This window comes from Ictidomys tridecemlineatus, chromosome 3 (genome assembly GCF_052094955.1).
Source record: "Ictidomys tridecemlineatus isolate mIctTri1 chromosome 3, mIctTri1.hap1, whole genome shotgun sequence".
Classification (NCBI taxonomy): domain Eukaryota; kingdom Metazoa; phylum Chordata; class Mammalia; order Rodentia; family Sciuridae; genus Ictidomys; species Ictidomys tridecemlineatus.
In genome coordinates this window covers 45187280-45207961 of record NC_135479.1, presented here as the reverse complement: position 1 = coordinate 45207961, position 20682 = coordinate 45187280, and the positions used below count along the sequence as shown (strand labels likewise).

The 20682-nt window shown below is 39.5% G+C and overlaps 1 protein-coding gene and 1 long non-coding RNA gene across 13 annotated transcripts in view; one reads left to right on the top strand and one right to left on the bottom strand.

The window, feature by feature from the left end:
- The window catches only part of LOC144376139 (uncharacterized), a 29748-nt gene extending 12329 nt beyond the window's left edge, over positions 1-17419 (bottom strand). Inside the window, exon 1 of the long non-coding RNA XR_013436259.1 lies at positions 17319-17419. This is a non-coding gene — a long non-coding RNA (uncharacterized LOC144376139). The remainder of the gene's footprint in view (positions 1-17318) is intronic.
- Positions 1-20682, top strand: part of Smyd4 (SET and MYND domain containing 4) — a 61140-nt gene that overhangs the window by 21795 nt on the left and 18663 nt on the right. For 10 of the 12 annotated variants that reach the window (XR_013436253.1, XR_013436252.1, XR_013436250.1 and 7 more), the window contains 5 exons: positions 11401-11583; positions 12009-12172; positions 13712-13844; positions 14770-14886; positions 15388-15511. Coding sequence is in view for 2 of the 12 variants with exons in the window: in XM_078042625.1 (XP_077898751.1) it covers positions 11401-11583; positions 12009-12172; positions 13712-13844; positions 14770-14886; positions 15388-15511 (721 nt within the window). In the remaining 10 variants the exon portion in view is untranslated. Of the gene's footprint in view, positions 1-11400; positions 11584-12008; positions 12173-13711; positions 13845-14769; positions 14887-15387; positions 15512-17332; positions 18205-20682 lie in introns of those variants that run through there. The other 2 variants (XM_078042624.1, XR_013436254.1) reach the window with 2 other exon arrangements.

The window sequence follows — 20682 nt, the reverse complement described above, 5'->3', positions numbered from 1 at the left end:
TAAGCAACTTAGCAAGACCCTGTCTCAAAACAAAAAAGACTGGGGAATGTAGGCTCAGTGGTAAAGTACCCTAGGTTAAATCCTCAGTACCAAAACAAAACAATAAAAACAGAATCCTTCCCAGCCAGCTTTTCACACTAGACTATACCATGAACTATTGGCCACCCTACAAATGGCCTGTCTATGGTCAGGTGGCCAGCCATCCAAGGACTACCTCTAGACACTGACCAGCCAGCCTAGCACTGCTTATCTGAACTAGGTTCTATAGCCAAGGGTTTGCAAGCTAGATAAGGAGGTTGAATGTGCCCAGAATCGTGAGTGAATCTCCAGTATGACTGTATTGACAACAGAGCACAATTAATAGAAAGTAAATGACATTTGTAATATTTCTATTGTATGATTTTCATAGCAGAAAATGTGTTTTAATTCTATCAGTTTATCACACTTAACTTTTCCAGTTAATTCATTGAAAGGGAAGAAATTAGATGTTAGCTAAACCTAAGATTTATAAGCAGATTAATAGTCAAGATAATTTAACTAAAAATATATTTAGCTCTTCTGATTTTTCATATTAGGTAATTTAGAATTTATAAGCATTTTAGTGTGCATTTTATGTTTAATTTTAATTTAGTTACCAAGCTATATGTTATACAGATACCCACTAGAAAATGTTTTGGGACCTGATACTCTCTCCTATCCACAAGCACATGGAACATCTAAAACTAGCACTAGCCTGGTGCCATTGTATTACTGAAGGCACCTCAGAAGAGTCTGTTTTCTGCTTTGCCTTTTTTTGCTTCAATAGAATCAAAATAAAATAAAATGGACTGGGCCTGGGGTTGTGACTCAGTGTAGAGCGCTTGTCTAGCATGTGTGAGGCACTGGGTTCTGTTGTCAGCACCACATATAAATAAATAAAAGTCCATCAATACCTAATAAAAATATTTTAAAAATAAAAAATAAAATTGACTGGGATGAAGCTCTGTAGTAGAGTGCTTGCCTAGCATGCATGAGGCCATGGATTATCCCCAGTACCGGGGGGGGGGGGGGGGGGGGGGGGAATATGGATTGTATACCTTTCCTATCATTTTATGTGCAGATTTGAATATTTGGGGCATGGCCATTTTAGAGGGGAAATTTTTTTATTTTAAACCTCACAGTGGGGCTGGGGTTGTGGCTCAATGGTAGAGTGCTCACCTAACATGCTTGAGGCACCTCATAAATGTAAAATAAAGATATTGTGTCCACTTAAAAGTAAAAAATAAATATTTTTTAAAAAATTAAAAATAAAAACCTCACAGAGCAAAAGATAATAAAAATGAGTTTATAATAGTAAATATAAACTGGCTAAACACCTATTAAAGAGTCTTTTCAGGATAGATTAAAAATTTTAAATTCAACTATATTCTGTTTCCAAAAGTGACTCCTATAGCAAAATGACAGGATGTTTGGACAAGACATATAAAGAATCACAAGTAAATCATGGCATTGGTATTATTACAAAATAATAGAACTCAAGGTAAGATACACGTAAAACAAAGAAAGCATTTTATTTTTATAAAAGAGGCTCTCCACACTGAAATATATCATCAGCCTTAGCTCTCAGAAACATATCTATAAAACAAAAATGGTTAGGTATACAAGGAGAAGATTGTTTCCATTGTTGTGAAAAAATTTAATGTACCACTCTGACTTTGACTGATCAAATATATTAAGGATCTAGAAACCAAGATAAAAATAATAAGCTAGGGGATTTAGTAGATATCTATCTATCTTTCTAAGCTTGTATCTCATAGATCAGAAGTCACAAACTTTTCTATAAAGGGCCAGATAGTAAACGTTTTAGGTTTTAGTGGTAGTGTGGTCTCTGTTGCAGCTTTTCACCTCAAAAACAGCCATGAACAAAACGCAAATGAATGAGAAATTTGAATTTTTGAAATTTTTCACATTTTAGAAGAATCATTCTTTTGTATTTCTTTTTCCCAACCACTTAAAAATGTAAAATCCAGGGCTGAGATTGTGGCTCAGTGGTAGAGTGCTCACCTAGCATGTACAAGGCCTTGGGTTCTATCCTCAGCATCACGTAAAAATAAATAAATAAAATAAAGGTATTGTGTCCAACTACAACTAAAAAATAAATGCTAAAAAAAAAAAAAAAAGTAAAAACCAGCCAGGCATGGTGGCACACATCTGTAATCCCAGTAGCTCAGGAGGTTGAGACAGAAAGATAAGAAATTCAAAGCCAGCCTCAGCAAAATCGAGGTGCTAAGCAACTCAGTGAGACCCTGTCTCTAAATAAAATACAAAATAGGGCTGGAGAAGTGGCTCAGTGGTTGAGCGCCCCTGAGTTCAATCCCTGATACCCCAAAATTTTTTAAAAAATGTAAAAGCCATTCTTAGACTACAGATTTCAGTTTATAGATTCTTGATATGGACAAAGATCTGGCAAATCCAATTAAGAAATCTGTTTGGGGGAGGAAAGGCCACAAAATTTGAACAATAAAGGAGATATTTTATAAATTCAAATGTGAAAAACTTTGATGCCAGGTACAGTTACACATGCCTGTAGACTAAAGCCACTCAGGAGGCTGAGGCAGGAGGATTGCCTGAGCCCAAGAGTTTGAGGCTAGCCTGGGCTCTATAGTAAGACCCTATCTTGGGCTGGGGTTGTAGCTCAGTGGTAGAGCACTGGCCTAGCACGTGTGAGGCCCTGGGTTCAATCCTTAGCACCACATAAAGAAATAAATAAGTAAAATAAAGGTATTGTGTTCAACTACAACTAAAAAATAAATATTAAAAAAGACCCTATCTCCTTAAAAAATAAGTTAAAGTAAATAAATAATAGAATTTTAGGCTATTCATTTTGTAAATATTAAGTAGACAGCTTGCTTTTTTGTTTTGTTTTAAGACAGGGTCTTTCTAAGTTGTGACAGGCTTGCTAAATTGTTGAGGCTAGCCTTGACCTTGCAATCCTCCTGCCTCAGCCTCAAAAATCCCTGTAATTATAGCATGCACCACCAAGTGTGGCACAAAAAAAAAAAAAAAAAAAAAAACTTTTAAGGAACATACTTAACTATAATTTTTTCTTTCAGTAAATTTTTATTGTGCATAAAAATTAGACCATAATTTTGAAAAAAGTTATCTTAAGAAAAAATTGCTTCTGTGGTATATAAACTGTTCCAGAGAATGGGAAAACCTAGCCCTCTTTCACTTGTGAATATAGCTGTTAAGACCATGAATAGGGGCTGGAGTTTGGCACAGTGGTAGAGTGCTTGCCTCCCATGTGTGAGGCACTGGGTTTGATCCTCAGCATCACATAAAAAAAAATAAATAAAGTGATTGTCCACAAAATGAGTGGCAAATATCTTAAAAAAAAAAACATGAATAAATCACTCCCATATCACATCCTGCAGTTGATTAAAGAAATAATAATAACTGACCATGTAAGGTTTCTCCCAAAAGTGTGAAGGGATCTAAAAGGATTGGATAAACAGACATGCCGTCTTCTTATTGGAAAGACTGTAAAGGTGGCAGTTTCCCTGCATTAACCTAATCATCTTAATGCAATTTCAAACAGAATCAAAATTGGGCTTTTCTTGGAACTTGACAGCATTCTAAAGTTCTTCATGAATGAGTGAGCAATACTATAGGTGGCTGTTTTTATTTGAACACTGAAGGGTCTTGATAATATCAGATCGTATGCCAGCATTAAAGCTACAATAATTGAAAGCAATATGGAACAGATGGTAGCCCCTAAATAAGTATTAGATTCTTCAAATCATCAAAAAGTTAAATATTTAGACATGGTGCAGTGGCACACTCCTGTAATCCCAGCAACTCTGGAAGGTGAGACAGGAGGACTATAAGTTCAAGGCTAGCCTCAGCAACTTAGCAAGGCCCTAAGCAATTTAGTGACCCTATCTCAAAATAAAAAATAAAAAGAGGGGCTGCGGTTGTGGCTCAGTGGTACAGCCCTTGCCTAGTAAGGGAGGCACTGGGTTCAATCCTCAGCACTACATAAAAAAATAAACAAATAAATAAAATAAAGGTATTGTGTCCATCTACAACTAAAAAATAAGTGTTTTTTTTTTTTAAAAAAATGAGGCTCTGAGCGTGTATCTCTCAAATCACCATGATGGTTTGATCCCTAGGACCACAGAGTGGAGGTAGGGGACATCATAAAGGGTAAAGAAGATAAAGGATAACCTGGTGTGGTGGTGCAGGCATGTAATCTCTGCTACTTGGGAGGCTAAAGCAGGAGAATTGGGAGTATTAAGCCAACCTGGACAACAGAGAGAGAGAGAGCCTGTCTATTAATTAATTAATTAAGGTGAAGGATGTAGGTGAAGGAGGCCTTCAAGGAATGAAAATGTTGGACTAGGATATGAAAGACCTGGTTCTTGAACTCCTCTGTGTCTCAGGGCACTTATATATAATGAGAGAACTCAGTGAGCCTCAAAGTCTCTGGGGAAGATTGTTTACAAAGATAACCACAACTATTTCTCCCATCCCTATTTGCCACTTTGTAGCTTGACATTACTTTTGTCTCATCAAGAAGTGGAATATCAGGCTGGGGAAAGAGCTCAGTTGGTAGAGTGCTTGTTTTGCATGAACAAAGCTCTAGGTTCAATCCCCAACATCACCAAAAAAAAAAAAAAGAAAGAAAGAAAGAAAATCAGAAACTAGAGTGTCTTTCCTCTCCCCTTGAATGTGGGCTAGCTCTCTAACTTGTTTTGACCAATAGAATACAGTAGGAGTAACATTATATAACTTTTGAGTCTAAACTTCAAAAAGCCTTATAACTTCCACTATCACCTCTTTGGAATGATTATGTCACCATGTGAACAAGGGCTCCTTAAAGAGAAAAGACCATGTGCCAGATAAAAGCAATCACATGAGTAATCTCTGGATAAAACCAGCAGAAAAAAGCATTCAACTGAGCTTAGTCAAAATTGCTAGCACATGGGATTGTGAACGAATGAAATTGTTGTTTTATCATCCTTGCCCCTAAAAAAACCCATAAACAAAAATTAAGATGTGGATGACAAAATGAAGAACATCTCTAGCAATGATACAACTTTTAAAATGAGCTTTTAAAAATCTGCATAGTGATGAAAATGTTCTAAAACTGGATTGTGGTAATGGTTGCATAACTATGTAAATTTCCCCCAAAATCATTGAATTGTACACTTAAGATGCATGAATTTTTATAGTAGATAAATTATATCTCAATAAATCTTTTTGAAATGCACATGAACAAGCACTATATCAAAGTAGTAATAAAAATGGTCAATTTCTAATCTCATGCTAGAAATTAAAAAAAGATAGCATTTTTTTGCCTCTTAAGATTGGAAGAATTGTTTTGTTGGTTTGTTTTTTTCATTATTATAATATGCACTTGTGTTTTGTTTTGTTTGCAGTGCTAGAATCAAACCTAGGGCTTCACATACTTGGCAAGTGCTCTATCACTGAACTATATCTCCAGCCCTAGTATGTGCATTTTAGATTAGGGTGTAAAAAAAATGATCATGATATATTACATGAAGAAAATAGGGGCTGGGGATGTGGCTCAAGCGGTAGCGCGCTCACCTGGCATGCATGTGGCCCTGGGTTCGATCCTCAGCACCACGTACAAATAAAGATGTTGTGTATGCCAAAAACTAACTAAATAAATAAATAAATAAATAAAAGAAAAATAAATTACAAATCCCCACTTGCACCATGTTGCCAATTATGTTAAAAATTCCATGCATAGCCAGGCACAATGACGCATGCCTATAATCCCAGCACTATCACTATTTCGAAGCCAGCCTCAGCAACTCAGTGAGACCCTGTCTCAAAATAAAATATAAAAAAGGGCTGGGAATGTAGGTCAGTGGTAAAGTACCCCTGGGTTCAATACCTGGTAGAAAAAAAAAATCATGCATACACCTTGAAAGAAGACTGAGAAAATACATCAAAATGTTATACCTGCCCAACCGGATAACTATCATTATCTCTACCTTTCAAGGGGTTTGTTTTGTTTTGTTTGAAGCACTGGAGATTGAACCCAGGGGATAGCTACATCTCAACCCTGTTTGTTATTTTTTTTTTTATTCTTTGAGAGGACCTCACTAAGTTACCCAGGCTGGCCTTGAACTTGCCCTCCTCCTGACTCAGCCTTCAGAGTAACTGGAATTACAGGCATGCATCATAAACAATTTTAGGTTTTAAATTTTTTTCTGACTGCCATGTATTTCTTTTGTAATTTTAATTGTTTTTTTTAAATATCATTTTTTATTGTTGTTTATGTTTTATATGGTGATGGGGATTGAACTCAGGGCCTAATGCTTGCTAGGCAGGTGCTTTACCACTGAGCTACTCCCCAGCCCCTTAATTAGTTTTTTATAACAAAAATAATCCAAATGCTAATAACTTTTTTTTAATATGAGCATTTTAAGGCACTTGATACATTTTACAAATTTACCCTCCAGGTAAGTTGTATCAGTTACATGCCCACCAGCAATGTTCACTTTCATTTTTTTAATTCAATCTAATTCTGTTTTAGTCTGCTCATATTTCTAATCTTGTTATATCCCTCTTTATTATTTCTTTGGGGTTCCAACACCTCCCAGTTTAGTGTTCTCATTGAATTTCATTAGCAGCTGTTTCATTAGTAGCACAGAAGAAGGATTAAAGTGTTAACTAGGATAGACTTTGACAAAAACCTATAAAAATGTACATTATTATCTTTTTATAAATCCTTTTTAATCAAAGCTCCTTGGAAACCTCTCTGGTGCCCATCTCAAGGGCAAGAACTGGCCACCGATGACATCCTAGACTTTGACACAGGTGTGCATGGTTCTGTCTCAGTGGCACAGCCACAGTGCATCTGGATTCATGTCAAAACAAGGCTTACTAAAGCCACAAGTAGCTTCACGTCACTTCACTGCCCTTCACTTTTACTCTTCAACAACCCAGAAATCTACTTTTAGTTTGGGTCCTTGATTACTTGACTCACAGTTCTGGTTTTACAAGATATGGACCAGAGTAGATATAGTCTGCAAGTATTGTGAATGAATTTTTTTAACTTAAATTTCGTTTTAAATGCATTAGGGATATTAGCAAGACAACCTTTTTAAAGAATCATTCCCTCTTTGGTTTTTTTTTTTTAAGTACAAAATGTCACACATTAAATTTGCTTGATAAGGCACTTACATATTCTCACTTTCTATTATCTCTACTAATAGATGACTAATGCAAAATATTGAGCAATTTTTAAAAATCAATACTTAATTTTTTAGAAATAATTAGAGAGACATTCAACTCTGACATAAGCACCCCACTCAGTTCCTGGGCCTACTTCTGCTAGAGGATAATCTATAAATAATTCACAGAGCTGACATTATTACTCACTGTATTGTGATCATTTTTTCTGGGAAAATTTTAGCAACTGTTCTAATATGGATTGCCAGTTATCAGTAGTTGGGAATGCAAGTCAACTTTTAATTATGCCGAGGCTGATTATTCAGACTCCAAATTGTTCATGCCCTGCACTGCTCCTTCCTGCTGCCTACCTTTTAGCATTTTCACTGCTCATTAGCACATACTCCAGAAGGTAGACATTGGACAAGCGGGGAGGAGGGAGGAGAGGAAACTAAAATTAGTCAAGCACTTAGGAGAAGTTCTGATGAAAGGTTTTAATACAATTTGTAGAATTATTGACTAAAATCAAGGCATTTGGATTCCCTGTGAATTGTATTTACTTGTTCTATTCTTGTCCCCCATAGCAACAGATAATAGAATTGTCTGCAGAGAGACTACATAATTCCTGTATTTAATGTTTTCCTTTATAGAACATTTTCACATGATGGTTCATGATATTTTCTATATTCATTACATTTATATTTAGAATATTTATTTCCTTGTTAATGGTTTGTTGAGATTCCTAGCATATGCACAGTAATATCATAATTATCTAATGGCTTTCTAGTTTTCTAGAAAACTAAATGTTTTCCTTTAAGTATTAGTATCTTTCATGTTTCAACCAGATTGCTGGAAACATGATCTTTCTCATGCTTATACTGAGGCTACTGAACATAATTTAAGCCTTTTGGGATGGCTATAACATATATACTCCTGGGATATGTGTGGCTATTACAAAATCCCATGCACGTGTGCTATCCATCTAGGAGCCTCTGGTTAGGTGAAACATTACAAGTGTGATAAAACTTGAGGGGTGCTGAGCACAGTGGTATACACCTGTAATCCCAGTGACTCAGGAGGCTAAGGCAGGAAGATTGCAAGTTAGAGGCTAGCCTTGGCACTTTAATGAGACACTCAGCAACTTAGCAAGATCCTGTCTCAAAATTAAAAAAATAAAAAGCGCTGAGGATGTAGCTCAGAGAAAATGTGCTCCTGGATTCAGTCTCTACAACCTCAATCATTCTGGAGTGGTACTAGTGTTGTGGGTTTTTTTTTTTTTTTTAATACCAAGAATTTAATCTGGGGCACCACTGAGCCACATCCCCTCCCTTTTTTATTTTGAAACAGGTTCTTGCTAAATTACTTAGGTCTTTGGGATGGGGCCAGGGTTCAGTGGGAGAGCGCTCACCTGGCACGCATGAGGCACTGGGTTCGATCCTCAGCACCACATAAAAATAAAATAAAGCCGGGAGTGGTGATTCACACTTGTAATCCCAACAGCTCAGGAGGCTGAGACAGGAGGATTGAAAGTTGGAAGCCAGCCTCAGCGATGGCAAGGCACTTAGCAACTCAGTAAGACGCTAAAAAAAATACAAAATAGGGCTGGGGATATGGCTCAGTAGTTGAGTGCTCCTGAGTTTAATCCCCTGTACCAAAAAAATATATTTTTTTTTTCAGAAAATACAATAAAGATATTGTGTCCATCTGCAGTTTAAAGAAAATTATTTTTTTCCTTTAATTTTTATTGTTGGTTTTCAAAACATTACATAGTTCTTGACATATCATATTTCACACTTTGATTCAAGTGGGTTATGAACTCCCATTTTTACCTCGTATACAGATTGCAGCATCACATCAGTTACACATCCACTGTTTTACATATTGCTATACTAGTGTCTGTTGTATTCTGCTGCCTTTCCTATCCTTTACTATCCCCCATCCCCTCCCCTCCCATCTTCTCTCTCTACCCCATCTACTGTAATTCATTTCTCCCCCTTGTTTTTTTTTCCCCTTTCCCCTCACTTCCTCTTGTATGTAATTTTGTATAACCATGAGGGTCTCCTTCCATTTCCATGCAATTTCCCTTCTTAAAGAAAATTATTAAAAATATTACTGAGGTCCTTGCTAGGCTGCTGAGGCTGACCTCAAATTTACAATCCTCCTGCCTCAACCTCCCAAGTAACTGGGATACAGATGTTCACCACCATATCCAGTGGTACTAGTGTTGCTGTACTGGTGTTTTTGCCCTAAAGCTATTATTCTTATGTGAATTTTCTTTCTCCATTTTCATTCTGTCACCTGTCTCCTTTTCATTGTCAGAAAAAAAACCTGCCTCTTATAGTCTGCTGGTATTAGTTCCCTGCTTCTGAACTTTTGTGGCCTTAGAAACTACATAACCAAATCAAGTAGCACTGTGTCCAAAGTGAAAGCAAATAGCTGTTACAGTTTGGGTCTTAAATGTCCCCCACAGGCCCATATGCTAAGGCTTGGTTACCAGGCTGTGGCACTATTGGGAGGTGGTAGAACCGTTAGGAAGTAGGACCTAGTGGAAGGAAATTAGGTTATTGAGGGTGTTCCCTTGAGGGGATCCTAGGACCCCACCCTGCTCCCCACTTCCTGGCCACCGTGAGATGAGAAGCTGCTTCTGCCGTGCATTCCCAGTATGAAGCACTGTATCACCACAGGCCCAAAGCTGCAGGGCCAGGCAAGCATGCACCCTCTGAAGCAATGAACCAAAATAAACTTCTCTCTTGAAGTTGATTTTCTCAGGTCACAGAGACAGAAATCTAACACATTGGCCAGCACATGAGCCGAACAACTCGCATGTGAACATAAATTCAAGAGCTTTGGTGCAGAGCAGGCTCACTACAGGAGGCCTTTTTCTTCCTGATTTTCAATCATATAGTTAAGTTGCTGGTCAATTGGGCGACAAAGAGATTATTTGGAGCATGAGACTGTCTTCAGTAAAGCTAGCACAGAGAGTCAGCTTACATAAAAACTTCTAACTCGTTTCCCATAAAAGTGGGACAAAGGGCAGGATGGAGAAGTGAGTGTAAAAAATATGATTTTTTTTTTTTGTACTGGGGATTGAACCCAGGTTACTCTACCACATGACTTCTCTACCACTGAGCTACATCTCAAACTTTTTGGCAGGTGGAGGGGTACCGGGAATTGAACTCTGTGGCACTCCACTACTGAGCTACATTCCCAGCCCTATTTTGTGTGTGTATGTGGCAGGGGGTTGTTTGTTTGTTTGGTACCAGGGATTGAACCCAGGGGCACTTAACCACTGAGCCACATCCCTAGCCCTTTTTTATAGTCTGTTAGACAGGGTCTCACTGTGTTGCTTAGGGCCTCACTAAGTTGCTGAGGCTGGCTTTGAACTCTTTTTTTTTTTTTAAGATGTTGATGGACCTTTATTTTATTCACTTATTTATATGTGGTGCTGAGAATCGAACCCAGTGCCTCACACATGCTAAGCAAGTGCTCTACCACTGAGACCACAACCCCAGCCCTGGCTTTGAACTCTTCATCCTCCTGTCTCAACCTTCTAAGTTGCTGGGACTATAGGCGTGTGCCATGGCACCCAGTCCTTTTTTTTTTTTTTTGAGATAGGTTCTTGCTAAGATGCTGAGACTGGCCTTGAACTTTGCAATCCTGCTGCTTCAGCCTCCCAAGTTATTGGATTTACAGGCAAATTTCTATACACAGCAGAAATATTGATTTTTTTTTATATTCACTTAAGCCTACTTAAATATATAAAGTTCAGTAAGGTAGCTAGGCCACTTGTTCTGTTAACCATGCAAGGACCTATTAAACAAAAGCACTTAGTCTTTGGGAAATAATCCCAACACGTACTCTAGTTTCCGTGTCCTTGTGAATGTTATGAAACTGTCTAGAAGGCTCCCTACTGATAATGCCTTTTTTATTATTTTTTTTTATAAATTCCAATCTTGGGGTTTTTGTACATGTGGTGTAGAGACACAATGGCTATGTTCCAGGATTCCAGTGGACTTTTCATGTGTTCGTTCACTTTGCTTCCTGGGGACCAGAATTTGCTGTGAGTCATGTTCCATCCAATTTATATTGTATCTGACTGTGGAGCCATGACTCAGATGGGCTTCAGGCCCAGCTGCCTAGCTCATCTGAAGAATGGCTGATGAGGCCAGGACTTATGTTCTGATACATTTTTCCTTCTGCCTATTGCACTTTCAGGATCTAAAGAGAGCATCATTGCCAACAGCAGGCAAGTACGCCTTGCCACGGGTATCTTCCCTGTTGTCAGCCTCCTGAACCACTCCTGCAGCCCCAACACCAGCATGTCCTTCACCAGCACCGTCGCCACCATTCGGGCAGCACAAAGGATTAGAAAAGGGCAAGAGATTCTCCACTGCTATGGTGAGCCAGCCCTCCTCACCTTCATCGACTGAAAGGACGAGGTACAGAGGAATGAGCAAGGCGATGGGCAGGTGCCTTCCCCTCTCCAGTGTTTGTTTCCTGGAAAAGGCATCCTCAGGCCAGGGGCAATAAAGAAAAGAAAAAAGGTCTTCTTATCATTGTACAAAACCAATCATCGTGTCACTCACTTAATCCCTAAAAACCTCCTATACTGAAAAGGGGCAAGAAGCACCTTCTCAGCTTCTTTTTCTTCCTGTCCCGGCAACTTGGAAGCTTATTTATTTCAGTAGCCAGTTTTACAAATGTTTGAGTAATGGTCATCAGTCATGGTGAATGATTGTCCAGACCCTCAGCTCTGCTAAAGGCTTTTAAGTGGTGTTGAACTCTCTTGCTTTAAGTCTCAGCCGAGGGTAATCTCTCTCTAGGACCTCACCAGAACCGGATGGGTATTGCTGAAAGGCAGCAGAAGCTGAGGTCTCAGTACTTCTTTGACTGCAGTTGTCCAGCCTGCCATACTGAGGAGCTCAGAACAGATGCAGGGCCCAGGTGGGAAGCATTCTGTTGTAACAGTTGCAGAGCAATCATGCAGGTAAATCTCTCTTCTCCCTTCTCCATTGTTCTGAGCCCAAAGGTCATCGGACTTTAGGAGGAAGCCTGGGGGACTTATAGATCCTGAGAGCAATAATATCAATTCTGTTTAACACAACAGAAAACTCAACCCGTGGGTTTTTCCCTCCAAAGGAACCACAGGGAAAGGTTGGAGTTAGTGATGTTTCTCTTGCAAATGACAGAAAATCCCATCTAAACTGATTTAAGGAGGGAAAAAAAACTACAAATTTATTTGCTCAGGTAAATCAAGAAGTCCCAGGGCAGTAATGCATGCCTATAATCCCAGAAGTTTGGGAGTTTGAGGAAGGAAAATCGCAAGATTGAGGCCAGCCTGGACAATTTAGACCTATCTCAAATTAAAATATATAATAATAATAATAATAATAGGAATGGAGCTTAGTGGTAGAGCACCCCTGAGTTCAATCCTCAGTACCATTTAAAAAAAAAAATCCTTGGGTAAGGCTACTTCAGATTCATTTTGATTCAGAGGCTCAAATAATGTCACCAGGACCCTATTTTTCTGCTTGCCTCTTTCAGCTCCATTCCCTCTGTGCTGGCCCCATCCGCAGACAGACTTCCTTGTCACCATGCAAGAACATCCAGCAGCTCAGTCTCCTTGTCCTCCCTGCCCAGGAGGATGAAAATGTGTGCCATTCCAACATAGTCTGGACAGAAAGTCCTATTGTGTCATTGACCAATGACTGTGGCTGAAGGAAAATCAGAGCCCACAGTTGTCCTCCAGCCATTTGGGCCAGAGGAATGGCCACATGCCCAACACCTCAGCTATGGGACACTAGGGAAGGAATTAGGATTTCCAGGAGAAATTGGATTGCTCTTGATGGCATAGATATTGGCATCTTGAACACAGCAAATGCCCACCTCAGGTTTTATCCTCTGCCAGAGGAAACTATGTTCTTCTTAGGAAGTAGAATACAGAGCTAATTATTTGGAAATCTGGAATTGCAAACCTAAGGTCAAATGCTTTTCTTTTTTTGTTTGTGCTGGGGATGGAACCCAGGGCCTTGTGCATTACTAGGCAAGTGCTCTACCTCTGGCCTTTTTTTTTTTTTTTTTTTTTTTTTAATTTTATTTTGAGACAGTCTTCCTAAGTTGCCCAGGCTAGCTGCAAACTTGAATCCTCTTACCTCACCCTCCTGAGTAGGTGGGATTATAAGCTTGTACCACCCAGCTCTGCTGGCTTTTCTTAATAACCACTAGAAATGTGTTTGTCATTCAAAGGTCTGGCCCCAAAGAGAGGTAAGAGAGGGGCTGCTGAGATGGAAAGAAATTGTGAACTATTCTGGAACAGTTCTGTTCCAAAAATGAAATCTCAGGATTAGATCAGCTACTGCTTTCATTGGAGTAGCTGCTATCAGACGAAATTCAGTCAGGCTTTGATCCTGATGTATTATTGCAGGAATTTCTTTTCCCTATCACGTCAGTGATCCTATAATGTAAGCACATGCAATATTAATAACCGACTCCGGTATAGGAATAAAGACAGTGCTGACTTCCACAGGGAGATGATGTGCTGAGCTGTGGCAACAGATTTTGTACAGAATCTATCAGCAGGGATCACCTGATCTCTCGGTTACAAGACCTTCAGCAGCAGGTTGGGATGGCCCAGAAGCTTCTCAGAAGTGGTAAGCTAGGTGAGACTGGCTCCCTGCTTTGATCTTCCAGTCCCTTCCCTTTTGTTTATTCTCAAAACATCTTGCACTTGAATATACTCAGGAATGACTGAAGAACTGAATTCAATTATCCCCACACCAGCCACAAGATGGCTATGTAGGCCAGTGAGACTAAACCCTAACCAGCTCAGACTGGTGTCCTTGAAAAAGTTCCAGAGAGTTCAAGCTGTTGTTGTCTTAGGCATCAGATAGCTAAGTTACAACTATCTGAACTTATCCTGACCGCTGAAGGGTTATCTCTGACTTCCATGAGCTTTATGCAGTTCCAGAAGTTCAGTGTCATTTATTTTAACTCCACAGTCTTTTTTTTTTTTAATATTTCTTTTTTAGTTTTCGGTGGACACAACATCTTTATTTGTATGTGATGCTGAGGATTGAACCCAGCGCCGCGCGCATGCCAGGCAAGCACGCTACTGCTTGAGCCTCATCCTCAGCCCCAACTCCACAGTCTTAATGATCTAACTTCCTTGGAAGGTTGTTCTGCCCTCATAAGGGCCTGTCTCTTCTAGAGAGCAGTGAGGCATGTGCCCAGTGGAGACAAGAATCCTGTTATTGGACCAGGGTATATGGCTCAGTGGTAGAGTGCTTTCCTAGCATGCATGAGGCCCTGGGTTTGATCCTCAGCATCACCAAAAAAAAAAAAAAAAAAAGAAGGGAAGAAAAATAGAAAGGAAAAAATCCTCTCTTTAGAAAAGTAGTTGTTGGACTCCCCCTTACCCTTACAAGTTAGAGCTTGACATTATGGAAAGAGGTAATGACCCAAGGAAGAAGCGGGAGTTTCCACATTGAGCCCAATGTATACAGAACTTGAGACCTAGGTTCTCATTTCCAGGGCTGGGTCTGTGTCCATAATGAGGCGCTTTTTTTTCCCCCCCTCAATCAACAGAGAAAGCCATTCAGCAGTTGTTGAGATGCCAGCAAGATGCAGAGAGCTTCCTGTCAATTGAGCACACCATGGTGGGAGAAATTGAGGATGACTTGGCCCAAGCCTATGCTGCCTTAGGTATGGTGTGTGTTTTCATTTCCAGCAACATGTGTTTGTCCTAATCCTTGCTTTTTCTGGTTGTTTTTTCAGTCTTTAAATTGAAGCTGTTCTCCCTTCCATTTGGCTTTCCATACCCTGGAAATTTATCCAAGTTAACTCTGTTTTTACAGTGCTGGGATTGAACTCATGCATGCTAGGCAAGTGCTCTGCCACTGAGCTACATCCCCAGCCCTTGACTATGGATATTTTTTGTGGGTTTTGTTTGTTTGTTTTGTTTTTGTGTTTTGTTTTTTGTTTTTGTGCCAGGGATTGAACCCAGGGGTATTTAACCTCTGAGCCACATCCCCAGCCCTTTTTATTTTTTATTTTGAGACAGGCCCTCATTAAGTTGTTGAGGCTGGCTTTGACCTTGCAATCCTTTTGCCTCAGCCTCCCAAGCTGCTGAGGATTACAGGCATGTGCCACCACACCTGGCAGACTGTGGTCCTTTATAGAAGTAAGATTTTCCTTTTCTCACAGGGGACTGGCAAAAATCAGCTGCCCACCTACAGAAGAGTCTCCGAGTGGTTGAGGCTCGCCATGGCCCATCCAGTGTTGAAATGGGCCATGAACTCTTCAAATTGGCCCAAGTCTTGTTCAATGGGTGAGTCTTTCCCTTTTCCTAGTGCTTTGCCAGGGTACGTTGTCCTGTTTTTTACTAGGTGCTTCTGTGTATGGGGTTTTTGTTTGTTTGTTTTATTTTTTTAGTTACATAGGTGGACACAGTATCTTTATTTATTTTAATATGATGCTGAGGATTGAACCCAGTGCCTCACATATGGTAGGCAAGTGCTCTACCTCTGAGCCACAACCCCAGCCCTCTGTGAATATTTTTTATGATACTTTTAAGCATATTGAAGCTTTTTTCTTTCCTCTTCAGAAGAGATCTTTGCTTTCTGTTATACTGACAAACTTGAAGCTTTAAACTTTCCTCCAGAGAGATACAGGGAAAGCACTTAAATCTGAAGCAAATTTCCCAGGGGGACTTTCTTGGCAGCCCACCACCCACCAGCATAGCATTCCTTCTCATTCCTGTCTGGTTAATCACACCTCCTTGGCTCTTATTTCCAACAACCTCAACTCTAGGGGCTCTGCTTTTTCCCTAGTTTGCATTTGCATCCTATTCCTTTTAAAGTAGTTGTTTTCAACCAGGAATGATTTTTACCCTCAGACAGTATTTGGTACTGTCTGGAAACAGTTTTGATTGCCATCACTGGGGTTGAGGGGTGCTACTAGCATCTGTTGAGTAGAGGCCAGTGGTACATACATAAATATATAAATGAACTGAGAGAATAGCTCAGTTGTAGAGCACTTACCTAGCATTTGTGAGGCCCTGGGTTCAAACTCCAGCACCACACACATACACAAACAAACAAACATACATTAAGAGTAAGGAGGGCTGGGGTTGAAGCTTAGTAGTAAAGCACTTGCCTAGCATGTGTGAGGCACTGGGTTCGATCCTCAGCACCACGTAAAAATAAAATAAATAAAATAAAAGTATTGTGTCCATCTACTTAAAAAAATGATTAAAGAACAGCAGGGTTGATGAGGTGATGCCTCACTGACTTTCTTTACTGAAGTTATTGCAGGGGATTTGATTTCAGTATTTCTGGATGTAATATCTCCAGCCTTAATAATAACTGTCATTGGCATACATTGGTATGAGAAAGTGTTTGAAGCATATGAAGCTTAAATGTAAGATTGTGAGTCATAGGGTCAAAGAGAGAGGAAAGAGTACAGAATTTGGTCCGGGTAGACTTGTTTGCCCTAGGATGAACACTCTTTCATAAATATTGCATAAAAACCAGGCACGATAGCACATGCCTACAGTCTTAGCAATTTAGGAGACTGAGACAAAAGGATCACAAACTCAAAGCCAGCCTCACGAATTTAGCGAGGCCCTAAGCAATTTAGTGTCTCAAAATTAAAAACCAAAAGGTCTTGGGATGTGGTTCAGTGGTTAAGTGCCCTTGGGTTCAATAATAATAATAAAAATAAACCTTGCATAAATATCAGATTAGAGCTTTAAATTTACCTGTTTTCTCAGGATTCTGGAGTCTGTCTTTCTTTCTTTCTTTCTTTCTTTTTTTCTTTCTTTCTTAGTGGTAGATGGACAGAAAACCTTTATTTTACTTATTTATTTTTATGTGGTGCTGAGGATCAAACAGGTGCAAGGGCAGCGCTCTACCGCTGAGCCACAACCCTGCCCCAAGGATTCTGGAATCTTTATACTTTTAATCATAGCTTTTTTTCCCTCAAGCTTACCTTGCAGTGTATTTGTGAAAGTGTCTTATCCTAGATTATAAGATCCTGGAGGATAGAAATGAACTTAGATGACTTTCTGTCTTTCACAGTATGTGAAAAAGCCTTCAATTAATATTTGCTCGACTGGCTAAACTAACTCCTCTTACCTCCCTTGGTCCAGGTTTGCAGTACCTGAAGCTCTGAACACCATACAAAAGGCAGAAAAAATTCTGTTGGTACACTGTGGCCCTTTGAGTGATGAGATCCAGGAGCTGCAAAAGATGAGATCCTTTTTATTGGACTTGCCACCCATTCCTGCAGGGCCTTTAGGGTAAAGTCCCTAAAGGTCTCTGGCCCAGTGGAAAGGAATCATGGCAGAGTAAAGAGATTCTTTTGCTGCAGACCTGTCATCAGAGAAGGCAGGATTTGCCCAGCTATCCCATGCCAAGTATTATGAGGGGCAGGGAGGACAGTGCAGTTGGAGAGAGATGCACACCTGTTTTGATGAATATGTCTTGAAGTAGTTAATCGCCCTCCAATAAAAAATTCCCAGGCCCCAGAAAAGACTTACAACCAGTATCTAGAGAATCCAAACCCTTTAAAAGGGTTGTAGCTGATCTACAGGCATCTGGATGTTAGCCTGGGGTTTTGGCTACATTCCATTTCACTCAGTGATGAGAATCTGTTTCCCTGGAACATTCCTATGGTTTCTAGTAGTAATGAAATGTTGCATACCACTCCAGTGGGAACTTCAACTCTTAGTAGTTATATTGTAATTGAAAAATAATTATAAAGCAAGAAACCATCATGGCTTCTTAACCCTAGAGACACAGAATTCCACTTACAGCATCTAGCTTCCTCAAATCCTTTGTTAAAACCAGGGAAGAATAAATTGTTACATAAAGAAATAAATATGGGGCCATTTTATTGCTGGACAGTTTCTTCCTGTAATGGCAACTCTGTATTTGTGTTTTACCAGTCCTTATTCCCTGGCTTTGAATCCTTTTGGGAAACTCACTAACCAAACACTAATAAAAATCAAACTCACAGGAATGACTTGATAACACATGTGCCTCTTTTTTGAGTTCTACCTGTTAGCAATTTGAAAAGAGACTACTTATTTCTGCCAAACCTCCACAGACTGACAAATGAAATACAGATTGCGTGAGTACCTGGAAGGAAGATGGAGGACTTCAAAAAATGCCGAGAGGGCCCTGAAGATGTAGTTCAGTGGTAGAGTGCATGAGACCCTGAGTTCGATCCCCAGTGCCACCAAAAGAGAAGTTGTGAGGATGTGTGGATGTTGCTTTTTGTAGTTTCAAACCCAAGAAACGGAAGATAGGGATGGCATCCCATGAGGATATGTAGCAATAATCCAGACCCCATCCCAATCAAGACTGTGGGAGTCTCTAGATCTGAACCCTGCTGCTGTATCACTAATGGTGACCAAGTGGTTCAGATAAGTTAGTGGGAAGGAAGGCCAGGCCAACTCTACTTTTGAAGGCTTACCTACCCTGGCCATGCCCAAGAAGTACCCGTCAGTTGCCATGGCATTATAGTCAGGAAATGAATAATCCTAAGCTGGTGGCAGCTTTCAAAAAACTGAATATTTAACATACAGGTTAGGGCTGGGGATGTGGCTCAAGCAGTAGCGCGCTCGCCTGGCATGCATGTGGCCCGGGTTTAATCCTCAGCACCACATACAAACAAAGATGTTGTGTCCGCCGAAAACTAAAAAATAAATAAATATTAAAAAAAATTCTAACATACAGGTTAGCATTCAAACACTTGTTGAATGGAAATCAGGCAGAATGTAGTTTCTCTAATAACTCACTGTGGCAAAGGAGTAGCCAATAAGATTTTTTGCTAGGGCTTTTTCAAGAAAAAAAAATTTTAGTCAATTGCAGACAGTTTCTTTAGTTATTCCATTCCAAACATTTAGCATGTTTCATGTTCCTAAAGAAGGCTTTCTTGTACTTTGTAATATAGGTATACTTCCTTAAAGGATACATTTATGACTAGGGTTGTGGCTCAGTGGCAGAGCGATTGCCTTACACATATGAGGCACTGGGTTTGATCCCCAGCACCACATAAAAATAAACAAAGAATTTGTGTCCATGTATAACTAAAAAATATATTTTAAAAGATTTGTTTAAAAAAAATGGTAAAGGGACTGGGGCTGCAACTCAGTGGTAAAGTGCTTGCCTCTTATGTGTGAGGCACTGGGTTTGATCCTCAGCACCACATAAAAATAAATAAAGATACTGTATGTTCATCTACAACTGAATAAATATTTTTTAAAAAGGATACATTTAGAATTTTATATATCAAGTCCCATTTTATGTGTACTTGGGAAATTTCTTTAAATGCTTTATAAAAAAATTATTTCTAAGGCTGGGGTTGTGGCTCAAGTGGTTGAAGTGGTAGAGCTGTATCACTACTGGTAGGGTACTGGGTTCGATCCTCAGCACCACATAAAAATAAAATAAAGATATCGTGTATACACCTAAAACTAAAAAATAAACATTAAAAAAATTGTTTCTAGCTAGATATACACCTGTAATCCCAGTTACTCAGGAAGCTGAGGCAGGAGGATCACAAGTTCAAGGCCAGCCTGGGCAACATAGTGAGACTCTAAGCAACTTAGTCCCTGACTCAGAATTTTAAAAAATAAAATAAAAAGAGCTGAGAATGTGGTTAAACACCCCTGGGTTCAATCCCTAGTACTAAATGAGATCCAGTACTAAATAGATAAATAAATAAATAAATAAAATATAAAGGGCTTGGCACAGTGGTGCAAGCAGCTCAGAGGCTGAGGCAGGAGGATCACAAATTCAAAGCCAGCCTCAGCAACTTAGTAAGGCCCTAACAACTTAGCAAGATTGTATCTCAAAATTAAGAAATAAAAAAGGCTGGAGATATAGCTCAGTGGTTAAGCACCACTTGGTTCAATTCCCCCAGTACCCAAAATTTTTTAAAAAATAAAAAGAATTAGGAGGATAGCTCAGTGGTAAAGCACCCCTAGGTTCAATTCCCAGTATACCTCCCACCCCCGAAAAAAATCATAGTTTTTTTTTAATATCTTTTTAGATGTATGGGCCTTTATTTTATTCATTACTTATATGTGGTGCTGAGAATCGAACTCAGTGCCTCATACATGCTAAGCAAACGCTCTACCACTGAGCCACAGCCTCAGCCTCAGTCTTGTAGTATATTTTATTTAAAAGCTTGTGCTACTTTGGATCTTAGTTGCCCGGGCTGTCCTTGAACTTGAAATACTCCTGCCTCAGCCTACTGAGTAGCTAGGATTACAGGCATGCACCACTTGTACACTTGGCAAACCTTTTCCCTTACTAATTGTCTCAGGTATTTGTTATAGTAATGGAAAGTTGACTTAGACAACATGCTTCAGTGACTGTGGGTATGGGAGGTGCCCTCCAGGAGGGATTAGCAGTAGGACTAATACATAAACACTCCCACAGCAGAAAATCAGTCCCTGCATTATACAACACAGATAACTAAAAATACTTA